Raw genomic sequence first — 12,574 nt, forward strand, 5'->3', positions numbered from 1 at the left:
TACCAGACTGGACGAAGTGGAAGGGTGAATTGTGAAAGCAGTGGAGAGGATTCAAAACACAGAAAATGTCGTGACCTAATGAACTTGGAGAGTCGCTCCAGACGAGAAAATATACGAATCTACGGGGTGCCGGAGGGGTCTGAGAAGGACTCAACGGCAATGACTGAGTTCATGGAAAATCTCCTAGGAAAGGGTCACTGGTGAACTGATGATACGCCGGACACACAGATTAAAAGAGCTCACCGCTCAGCGGGACCGCGACCTCCAGACGATGTGCTGCCTCGCTCCATAATAGTTACGCTTCTAAGCTTCAAAAGGAATGCGACAATACTGCGCAAAGCATGGCACGGGAAAGGAATCAACTGGAATGAAAACAAAATAAATCTAGAGCACGACTACCCACCACTTATCCTCAAAAAGAGAAGAGAATATGCGGAGGTTCGCAAAGTCCTGAAGGAAAACAAAGTACAATTCCAGACTCTCTTCCCGGCCAGGCTGCGTGTGAGACACAAGGATTAAACCAAAGTCTATGACACAGTAGAGGAGGCAACTGAGGACCTGTCAAGAAGAGGTTACTCCGTGAAGATCATCAAACCTCCAGAGACACTGATAGAGCAGCTACAACAGCTGGAGGAAAATAGAAAGGCGAGCTACAAAGAGCGCATTCAACACCGGACGAGACACGAGCTACAAGAAGAAGCTTCGAGCCTTTAGGAGAACTTCACCGGCACCTTCTGCAGATTAAGGGGCTACACACCACTGGCTATACTTTTTTTTTGCTGTGAAATGTAATGACTGACGTTAATATTGTCTATGCCACCCCTCTTTGAGACCCAGCTGAATCAACATGAAGATGGGTGAGTTGCTAGACACTTAAGAGACAATAAGAGGATTCCTTTCGGGTTCACTTTGTCATCGTGCTGCCGTCGCCAGAAGGGGCCCCTTTCACTGGACTAAGGAGGAGGGCTTTCCCCTTAGAGCTCCTCCAGCAAGGCTCGATAGGGTCAAGCTGATTGACCCCTTCATTGGGAGTCGCACAGACTGTTGATGTTAAGTTTTGAAGTTATTAGCGTGATGTTCGTTCATTATATATTTGTTCACTCCTTGTTGGTTCTTGTGGGGAGGGGGGAGCTTGCCAGGCCAATGAGGGTTATTGAGAGGAGAGTCACTTAGATGCAAAATAGACTTTTAAAAGTCGTCTCGCTCAATATAAATGGCATACTCAATCCAATTAAGAGGTGGAAAATTCTGTCAAAACTAAGGAAGGATAAAATCCAAGTAGCATTCCTACAAGAATCACATCTTGATGACTCTGAACGTGCTAAAATGAATAAATTGGGATTCAGACATGTTTACTTTTCTTCTCATAGATCAGAGAGGCAGACAGGAGTGGCAATTTTGATATCCAAGTGCTGTACACTATGAAGACATATCTGAATATAAAGACAAGGAAGGCAAACGCATTATAATTGCAGGTAAAATACAGGGTTCTATGATGAGCTTCTTTAATGTGTATGCCCCTCCTGGTAGTGACTGGTCCTTTCATAAGAACATATTCGAATTAATAACTACAAAAAGTGAAGGGACCTTAATATGTGGTGGTGATTTCAATATTCGATTAAAATCGAGAATGGACTCTTCAAATGGAAAATCTGACGCAAAAAATATTAGTAAAAGATTTAACAATTTGATGAATGAAATAGGAATTGCAGATGTGTGGAGGGATATAAACCCATCTTGTCAAGATTATACAGAGTATTCATCTGCCCACAATGTCTTTTCCCAGATAGACTATTTTTTTATGTTTAAAACTGATCTCCAGAAAGTATAGGATACTAAAATTGGCCCTAGCACTTTCTCAGATCATAGTCCCGTCTACCTCTCATCAAACCTTAACAACAAGATTAGGTCCGCCCTCTGGAGGTTGAATACAAACATTCTAAATGACCCAGCAATTAAAGAAAAACTGAAAATTGAAATGAAATGGTATTTGGAACATAACGACAATGAAGAGGTAATGCCACCAATACTCTGGGTCGCACTTAAAGCTGTGATTAGAGGTAAAATAACTGCAGTCTCCTCCAACGAAAAGAAAACTCGACAACAAAGACAAACATTTAGAAAGCGAATTAAACAAATTTCAAAAAGAACACTCAGGAACTCTAAAGGATGACACCAAACTCAAAATTACACAGTTGAAAAAAGAAATAGATGAAATAAATACACAGGATATACAAAAAAAAGCTCTTTATAAAGCAACAGTACTATGAGATTGGGGGGAAATCATTAATTATTTTGTCATTTAAACTACGGAGACAACAAACAGAGAGAACGATACACAAAGTAAGAAACTGTACAATAAATTCAATAGAAACTAACCTAGAGAAAATTCAACAAAGGTTTGAAAAATATTATAAAACATTGTATTCCAAACCACAATTGAACAATGAACATCAGATTGACACCTTCCTCTCTTCAATACATCTACCAAAGGTCACAAATGAACGAAATCAAAAACAGTTTTCTAAAATAACAAAAGAATTACAATCAGCAATTGGGAGGCTAAAAGGGGGAAAGTCCTCGGAACAGATGGTTTCACCTCAGAATGGCACAAAATAATGCAAGATCAATTAGTTCTAACACTATTAAAAGCATTCAATTGGGTGCTGGAAAAGAAATTAATTCCCCCCTCATGGAGAGAGGCAATAATTTCTGTTATTCCCAAAGAAAGATAAATTGGAGTGTGGGAATTATCGTCTTGTAAGTGTTCTAAATATTGACTACAAACTGTTCACTTCTATGTTGTCAAAAAGACTGGAATCACTCCTACCAGAACTGGTACATAAAGACCAGACAGGCTTCATAAGACACAGACAGACCCAAGACAACATTAGGAAAACACTGCATGTGTCACAGTCTCGCCCTGGTTCCCTGTCTTTCTTCTCCTCTCTCTCCCCCTCCTTTTCTCCTCACTTCTCACCTCCTCATCTTCTCTCCTCTCTTCCCTCCTGACATCTCTCTCTTGCTTTCTCTCTCCTGTCTCCTGCTCTCACTCTTGGCCCCGCCCCCTTCTGTGCTGTGCCTCTGACTGCATCAGTCATCAGGGCTCATGGGCTCCAGCTGCAGAGAGAGCACAGCTGGATCAAGATCTGCCATCAGCCAGGGATAAAGCCGGGCTCGCCCTTCACCTCCCTGCCAGATTCTAGCGTCTACTACGGGGACAGGTTGCTCTGGTCTTTTTGTACACTTCTTTGTACACTCTCTGAGTGAGTCGTGTTTGAGCCTTGTCTACTCGGCTGGCAGTTTCTGTTGGCTGTGCTGCCTGACAGCCTCTGTCCTGCCGACCCAGCCGTTAGTAGGAACTCGGTCGCCTCCTCCGTCCCTGGGAGAGACTCCCCCGCTGTTTCACCTGGCCGACCTGCCGGGTGATTTGGACGCTGCCCGATTGGCAGTGCCGGCGTGTGTCTCATAGACCACTGGAACCGGTGCCTGCCCACCCCGACGTTTGATTTAGGTGTTTGTAAGTCAGCCGTTTTGTTCCCTTTATTGCTGACCACCCTTAGTTCCAACTTCGACCCGATTCATTGGTTTAATTACTCGGATTATTAGTTTGTAGTTTAATCTTGGCTTGTGTGAATTGAGTTTGGTTGGGTTTCACTTTATGTTGATACATTTGCTTTATTAAAGAAGTTTTTATTGGTTAAGTTAACCTGACTCTGTCTGGTCTGTGTGCCTCCCCTCTGGGTTCTCATCTGCCCGGCCCCCGTGACAGCATGTTATGAGAGAAGCTACACAACAAAAGCCGGAGACCTTTATAATAATTGTGGATGTAGAGAAAACTTTCGATTCCGTGAGATGGTCATTTTTATACAAAGTATTATCAAAATTTGGGCTTCACACAACTATAATTGACATATTTGCGGCTTTATATGATAAACCAACTGCCAAAATAAAAATTAATGGGGACTTAAGTAACTCCTTTACTCTGGAAAGAGGAAAAAGACAGGGATGTTGTGCCTCGCCACTCCTCTTTGCCCTGTTTATAGAACCCCTGAGTCAGTGGATCAAACAGAGACCTGATATAAAATCTGTAACAATGACATCTGGGGAGCAAAAGGTTGCCTTATTTGCTGATGATCTATTAATAAGTTTAACACAACCCACATTGACACTCCCTAAAGTTATGAAAATGCTCAAGGAATATGGTTTACTTTCAGGGTACAAAATTAATATTAATAAAACTCAAGTGTTGCCACTTAACTATGACCCACCAAATGAGATTAGGAATTTATATACATAGAACTGGGATGCAAAGTACATCAAATATTTGGGAGCTGTGCTACCTAAGGACATCAAGAATGTTCAATGTTAACTATGGACCTCTAATCTCAAAGATAACGTCAGATATACAAAGATGGAATGTTATTCCCTTTCTCAATTTATATTCCAGGATTGAGTCAATTAGAATGAATATGCTTCCAAGAATGCTTTACCTATTTCAGTGCCTGCCAGTCTAAATGCCACACAATCAATTTCAAGAATGGGACAGGGCAATTTCAAAGTATCTATGGCAGGGGAAAAGGGGCAGGATTGAATATGGAACTCTGCAATTAAGAAAAGAAAGGGGTGGGATGGGCCTTTCTTGCCTACAAGAATATTACTACTCAGCTCAGCTATTCATGAGGTTGTTACTTTGCTTGTAAAAAATATTTCCTAGTTTTATGTTATTTTATTCCCATCTGATAAGTCAGCACATAGCACACATTCCCGTTAATTTTTTGCTAGACTTAAATAAATGAGCAAACTGAATGTAATCATGAGCGCAGAAGGCCAGATATTAGTAAACTGTAAATATATCATGTAAATACACTGTCTGTCCAAAAAAAAAGTTGCCACCTGGATTTAACTAAGCAAATATGTAAGAGCCTTTCATTGGATAATTACTTCAGTGATGAATATGTTTCAGCAGACAACAGCTTATTTAACCCTAGCTGATGCAGTGAGGAGCTTCTCATTTCTTAGTAAGAGCATTTCCACGCGCACAATGCAAAGGGAACTCAAGGGATTGGGACTAAACAGCTGTGTACCCCTAAGTAAACCCACTTGATCAGTGAGGCTAATCAGAAAAAAAGGCTTCATTCTGCTAGGTAGAATGAAGATTGGACTCTGGAGCACTGAAAGAAGGTCATGTGGTCTGATGAGTCCAGATTTACCCTGTTCCGAAGCATCAGGGTAAGAAGTGTAGTGGACACGGCTTGGCTTACTTGGAATGCCACGGGAAGAGGCCAAACAAGATACTGAATCTTTTTTTTTTTAGGTTGTAGACTTAGAGCCCACATAAAACTGCCATCTTGGAAAGCAGACAGAACCAGAAAACTTCTCTTTCCCAGGAAAGAAACTCCATAAGTGTCAGAGGTGAATTACGGCAGGACCGCTGTAATTTACTTTCACCATCCACAGTTCTCTGGAGAAGCCTGCAATATTTGTTTCTCTTGATGCCTAAGTGTGAATCTCAGACCTCCTGCGGAGGGTGAAGCTTCCCAGGACATTAACATTATAGAGGAACAAAGTTAAAAGGACACAATGACTCTCATACAGCTGTGAATGTTCTCGATCAACACGTTTTTCATGTTCAACCCCCTTTTTTTCCTTAGGAATGTCAGTTCCAGCCTCCTCTGCAGGGAGGACATCTGATAAGACAGCTATAAACTTTGCCACATACCTGTGAAAAGCCTGGTTTGAGGTTGTCACAGTTTTACACTGAAACATACATGGACTCAAATAACTGTTTCCTCTATCTGTTTTGTGTTTTCATGCATACCAAAATCACAGTAAGGAGTTCCTTTATCACATATCCAAAATTCACATCTGTAGGTGATATGGGGACAAAATTAAGATTTTAATGAAATAATCATATTTCTTGCATGGACCCACAGTGCCACCCAGCGACATTGGAGGACGCAACAACGTCGGGACAAAACCCATATTAACCATTATATCATCTTCAATTAAGAGTGTAAAATGTGAAGTTGGTATCATTCATAACCGTACACATGAAATGTAACACATATCCTCACAGTAACATATATTTTTAATATCTAAAGTACATTTGATATATAGTTTGAATGCATAAGGTAACTCACGGATTTGGTAAAATGTATAATCTCGATTTTTGCTTATGTTCTATTGATGGATCATGGTGAGAGACGGACAGATCGTGTTTGCGTGTATAATATCACATATTTTGATTCGATTTGCCAAATGCAGTTGTCCTCTGTCTGGGGAACAAAGAAACAGTAATCAGATTACTAAAAGTCACGTGAAACTCTCCCTCCTCCCTGATAGACAACTCAGAGGACATAAAAGGCTGACAACGCCATTGTCTTGCTCTCTTAACTTCTTCACCTCCTCCTGAATGTTTCTTCTATGCAGCCACTCTGATGCCTTCTTTTTTTTAGACACGCATGTTTTCTTTAAACTTTTCGTTCTCTGAAATTTTACTTTGTCTCTGCGTTCTTTTCTTGAGCTCATTTTTGTCGCCTCTTCATTTTGCAACATATTTTAGACACTGCTCACCTTCATTACAAGCCTGAGCTTATATTTTTAATTTGTGTTTCAATAAGAAATAATTGAAATCAATTTTTTTTCCTTTTTCTAAATTTCACCGTGTCTCAGCTCTCAAATTTCACCCTTATTTTTGTACTCGGCTAACGGCAACTGAAAACAGAACGAGAGCCACTGTTAAACAAGTTATTTTTCATCAACCCTGGAAGACGCGCAGACAGAGCGCTGAACACCGGCTTAACTCATCACCTGCGTGCCTACACCTCAGACGTCTGCTGGCAGACCTCTGACTGTGCTAAAAAGCTCTGATGGCAGAACTCGTTCCCTAGCGACCACACGACACTGGAGACAGACAGCTCGAGGCCTCGTGAGGACGTCACCGGCTTTCTACTATGTTCCGGCCAAACGGAGACTTCAAAACAGCGCTACAAAAAGTAGGAAACGCCAACCTCTTTCTGTTCCTGATTTGGGTTGATGTCATTAATAACTTCATGATTTAAATTTAGTCACTCTTCAGCGAATCGTTCGTAACCCAAATTTCCGATTCACTGTGTTAGATCGTCCGCTCACTATCCTCTTTCACCATAACCTCTTCTTTGAAACTGATTCCCCACATTCAACACATACCCACGCACGCACGCACACACACACACACACACACACACACACACACACACACACACACACACACACACACACACACAGCATATTTCTTACTGTATATAGCTCACCTGGAGCTATATACATTCTTGGTAGAATAGTTAAATGTTTTTCATTTAGACAAATTCACGGTCTCATGCATTTCTTTGTGTGGGAACTGAACTCAATTTAATCAGAATTCTAGACTTTCAGATATCAGACTGATCAAATTTATTTAATAATAAATTAATAATTTCCTCAGACAAACTGAGGATGGTGCCCCTTTATTAACGAGTGCAAACATAATTGCTTCAGTGGTTATGCTACAGAAGAGAGGTGGATGAAGTGATGCACTCATCAATGCCTAGTGCCTCTACAAGCCTGTGGGGGTCAGGGTTATGATCTGGGGTTGGTCAGGTTCAGCAACGTTTTGTGCCCAAAGAATGAGGTCAGCTGAGTACCTGAATACTGTATACTGAATGACCAGGTTATTCCATCAATGGAGTTTTTCTTCCCTGATGGCATGAGCATGTTCCATAATGACAATGTCAGGATTCATGGGGCTCACATTGTGAATGAGTGGTTCAGGGAGCATGAGACATCATTTTCACATGTGGATTGGCCTCCACAGAGTCCAGACCTCAGCCCCGTTGAGAATCTTTAGGATATGCTGGAGAAGACTGCACAGCGGTCCAACTCTCCCATCATCAATATAAGAACTTGGTAGAAAATTAATGCATCTCAGGACAGAAATAAATACTGTGACATTGCAGAAGCTTATCGAAACAATGCCATGGTGAATGTGTGTCATTCTCAGAGCTAAAGGTGGTTCAATGAAATATTAGAGTATGCAACTTTTTTTTTGGACAGGCATTGTAGTAAGTGATTCTCACCACAGCCAGACACAGCACTGTAGCTCCTGTGGGTTCTCTTTGCCATGTTTCTGTTGCATTTCCAAATCAGCCCGTCGACCCTAAACACAGATCAGACCCACAGAGTTAACTGCAGTACACCATGTAGAACATTCAGTTCATTTTATCAAACTTAAAGAATGAGACACAGCTTAGGGTTTGTGAAGTCTGTGTTTTGGAGGCCAGTACAATGGCAAACCTTTTGATTACAGACAGACTATTACACAGAAAAAAAAACAAATAACCATGTAAAGCAGATTTAATGAAGAGTTGCAGGATATAGCATTAGGATGCAAGGAATTACAAGATTAAATACAACCCATAATGTTTCCTAATAGTTTTCAAGCTGTCAGAATGTAGTATTTTGTATCTCGACATTACACGGTTACAACTAACGAAGTCTAAAGCAAAATGAAAATATTTCATTCAATTGAAATCATTTAATTGAGCTGAAATTTCTAGAACAGCATGTAGTATTAATTACGTCTTCAATAATCAATCTATCACTCGCCAGAAGCACATACCTGGAGGACAGCGTGGAAAGCTCGACTCATGAAACCCCGCCAGGCATGGGGCAGGAGGAGAGCACGATGCCACTCTGAGGGCTGAATGTTCACCTATATACCAAAAAGAAAAAGAACTTAAGAGTTACTTTTTCAACTGTTCCTACACCAAAGAGCAGTAAGAGAAGCAGGGGAAGAATAGGCTGAGACATACTTCATGAATGAGGGCTGTAAGGGTCTGCTGGTAGCTGCGGCTACGACTGACGAGGAAGCGATCGATCGGTCTGCCTTCGCGGTCCGTCTGCACAGGCAGTTCGTAACAGAGCAGAAGTCCAGCTACAAGACCGAAGAGAAGATAGGTGTGCTATGTTGAAGCTGCCAACTTCAACTGGTAAATGGTATATGGTCTGCACTTATATAGCGTATTTCTACCTTACTGGCACTCAGAGCGCTTTACAATGTGTTTTGCATTCACCTACGCTGCAATGCAAGGTGCTGCCTCCCATTGGGAGCAATTTGGGGTTCAGTGTCTTGCCCAAGAACACTTTGGCATGCAGAAGGGCTTGGACTGCCAGCCTTGCAATCAGTGAGCCTACAGCCACTGTTAAATTAATTCCATTCTATCTGGATGGAATATGGTCAGTTTTACTCGGTTGATGGAGGCCCACCACCTCCTCCCACTCTTTGTGATCCTATTACATAAAATAAATCCCAGTTGAAACTATCTGCACAGCTTGTTACCAGTAGAGATAACTGAAATTTACGCAGGCAGAGTACCTCTAAAACAAAGCTTCTGACTACTGTTTATTCATCATGTCTTCTTTTGAGATGATTTGGGTAAAATCAAAAGATTTACAGTTCAGAAGGATCAGCAGGACTACACAGGTACGAACATTTTGCCGAACTAACTTCTCATATAACCACAGAGGTGAATCAACATTGCTGAGACAACCTAAACAAAGGGGGTGTTAATTACCTGCTAGTCCAGGCTTCAACCCAGGCTGCTTGTTCTTCTCGTAGGTCTTGAGCATGAACGATGGGACTCCTGCCACCGTTTTTCCATGGTCTGAACGCAGGCCACCTCCTCTCAGGGCAGAGAAATATACTCCGCGCGGCATCTGTTTCATCTCCTGCTTCACCAGTGATGTCAGGAAGAGCTCCAAGGCTGCAGTAAAGTAAAAAGTATTATGATGAGCTGTTGCATGGAGACACTACAAAGATTAGTAAGGCTTGTCTGGTTTGCACCATTAATGTTCCCGATAGTTTTTGTGTGGTCTTCTGGCCCAGCTGGAAGCATCGCAGCTGGGAACTTAACTCAGGTACAAACTGCGAGGATATTTGTTGCTGTTTTCCCAGAAGGTACCCAGATGTGCCAATTGCAGAGGAAACGAGAGTGCATAACCCATGAGTTTTGATGACAGCGCAAGTGTAATTTACCTTGTAGAGCAGATGGGGAGGTTAGAGCTATCAGCTTTACATAAGACGAGCCTGGGATGGAGAGATCTGTCTCCTCTTCCTCTTTCTCCTTACTCTGTTCATCATCCTCCTCATTTTCAGGGATCTTTGTAGCTGGTCTGGCCTATGGGGAAAACAGAGCAGCAGAAACAGGCACAACTGCACGATTAAGACAACAAGAAAGGCACTCAGAAAGCTCAGTACTCCGCCAAGGCTGCTCAGTCGTAGCATTTCCAACAGATAAGTCCCAATAAGTCTGCAGCAGTGGATTTGTAGTAGGATTGCAATGATGTGATCGTCAGCAGGCAGCTGACATAGCATTCACTTTTTGTCATAGTTACAGTGACACCATGCCACTATCTTGCAATGATACAGAAATCTTTAACAAATCTGTGGATCCAGACTATAAGCTGCATCACTGCCAAAATCTAATCAGGTGGTCCTTGTGTCATTTCTGACCTTCACTGAAAATTTCATCCAAATCTGTTTTTGAGTAATGTTGCACACAGATAAACAGACAAACGTACGCCAATCGTCACATAACTCCACCGTGTTCCTTGGCGGAGTAACAATGGAAATCAGCATTTCTGTGACAGTTCAGACTGTGTGAAAGCCATCTCATAATGTCAATCTTTTCACCCTTGCTTGGTCTTTAGCACAAAACTGTAAGGTTGAACTACAGTGCACCCGGGAAGTATTCACAGCCCTTCACTTTTCCCACATTTTTTTGTTACAGCCTTATTCCAAAATGGATTAAATCCATTTTTTTCCTCAAAATTCTGCACACAACACCTCATAATGACAATGTGAAAAAAGTTTTTTTGAAGTTGTTGCAAATTTATTAAAAATAAAAAACCTGAGAAATCACATGTACACAAGTATTCACAGCCTTTGCCATGAAGCTCAAAATTGAGCTCAGGTGCATTCTGTTTCCACTGATCATCCTTGAGATGTTTCAGCAGCTTAATTGGAGTCCACCTGTGGTAGAATTCAGTTGATTGGACATGATTTGGAAAGGCACACACCTGTCTATATAAGGTCCCACAGTTGACGGTGCACGTCAAAGCACAAACCAAGCATGAAGACAAAGGAATTGTCTGTAGATCTCCGAGACAGGATAGTCTCGAGGCACAAGGCTGGGGAAGGTTACAGAAAAATTTCTTCTGCTTTGAAGGTTCCAATGAGCACAGTGGCCTCCATCATCCATAAGTGGAAGAAGTTTGGAACCACCAGGACTCTTCCTAGAGATGGCCGGCCATCTAAGCTGAGTGATCGGGGGAGAAGGGCTTTAGTCAGGGAGGTGACCAATAACCCGATGGTCACTCTGTCAGAGCTCCAGCGTTCCTCTTTGAAGAGAGGAGAACCTTCCAGAAGGACAACCATCTCTGCAGCAATCCACCAATCAGACCTGTATGGTAGAGTGGCCAGACGGAAGCCACTTCTTAGTAAAAGGCACATGGCAGCCTGCCTGGAGTTTGCGAAACAAAATTCTCTGGTCTGATGAGACAAAAATTGAACTCTTTGGAGTGAATGGCAGGCGTTACGTTTGGAGAAAACCAGGCACCGCTCATCACCAGGCCAATACCATCCCTACAGTGAAGCATGGTGGTGGTAGCATCATGCTGTGGGGATGTTTTTCAGCGGCAGGAACTGGAAGACTAGTCAGGATAGAGGGAAAGATGAATGCAGCAATGTACAGAGACATCCTGGATGAAAACCTGCTGGAGAGCGCTCTTGACCTCAGACTGGGGCGACGGTTCATCTTTCAGCAGGACAATGACCCTAAGCACACAGCCAAGATATCGAAGGAGTGGCTTCAGAACAACTCGGTGAATGTCCTTGAGCGGTCCAGCCAGAGCCCAGACCTGAATCCAATCGAACATCTCTGGAGAGATCTAAGGATGGCTGTGCACCGACGCTTCCCATCCAACCTGATGGAGCTTGAGAGGTGCTGCAAAGACGAATGAACAAAACTGGCCAAAGATGCATGTGCCGAGCTTGTGGCATCATATTCAAAATGACTTAAGGCTGTAATTGCTGCCAAAGGTGCATCAACAAAGTACTGGGCAAAGGCTGTGAATACTTATGTACATGTGATTTTTCAGTTTTTTCATTATTAAATTTGAAACTATTTCAAAAAAAAACTTTTTTCACATTGTCATTATGGCGTGTTGTGTGTAGAATTTTGAGGGAAAAAATGAATTTAATCCATTTTGGAATAAGGCTGTAACATAAAAAAAAAAAAAATTGGAAAAAGTGAAGCGCTGTGAATACTTTCCGGATGCACTGTATGCTAAAGAACATAACAAGAGACCTAAAGTTAGAAGATACCAAGATAATTTTGTTCAGCTCAAATGTGGTCCAACATGTTTGACGTGAGTGAACCTGGCCGGGACTACAACAGTGAATGCATAGTCCTGACAGTGAAGCATGGACTCAGTCTGCAGAAATTCAGAAGAAGAGATATATTCCAACATGACCATCCAAAGATCACTGGTGAAA

General features: G+C 42.0%; 1 protein-coding gene across 2 annotated transcripts in view; it reads right to left on the minus strand.

Annotated features, from left to right (window-relative positions):
• The window catches only part of focad (focadhesin), a 114,043-nt gene that overhangs the window by 48,668 nt on the left and 52,801 nt on the right, over positions 1–12,574 (minus strand). For both annotated transcript variants that reach the window (XM_023263741.3, XM_035945182.2), the window contains exons 19-23: positions 10,055–10,196; positions 9,594–9,782; positions 8,832–8,953; positions 8,639–8,731; positions 8,097–8,176 (exon numbers count right to left, since the gene is read on the minus strand). In XM_023263741.3, the coding sequence (XP_023119509.2) occupies positions 8,097–8,176; positions 8,639–8,731; positions 8,832–8,953; positions 9,594–9,782; positions 10,055–10,196 (626 nt within the window). The remainder of the gene's footprint in view (positions 1–8,096; positions 8,177–8,638; positions 8,732–8,831; positions 8,954–9,593; positions 9,783–10,054; positions 10,197–12,574) is intronic.

This window comes from Amphiprion ocellaris, chromosome 23 (genome assembly GCF_022539595.1).
Source record: "Amphiprion ocellaris isolate individual 3 ecotype Okinawa chromosome 23, ASM2253959v1, whole genome shotgun sequence".
Taxonomy (NCBI): Eukaryota; Metazoa; Chordata; class Actinopteri; family Pomacentridae; genus Amphiprion; species Amphiprion ocellaris.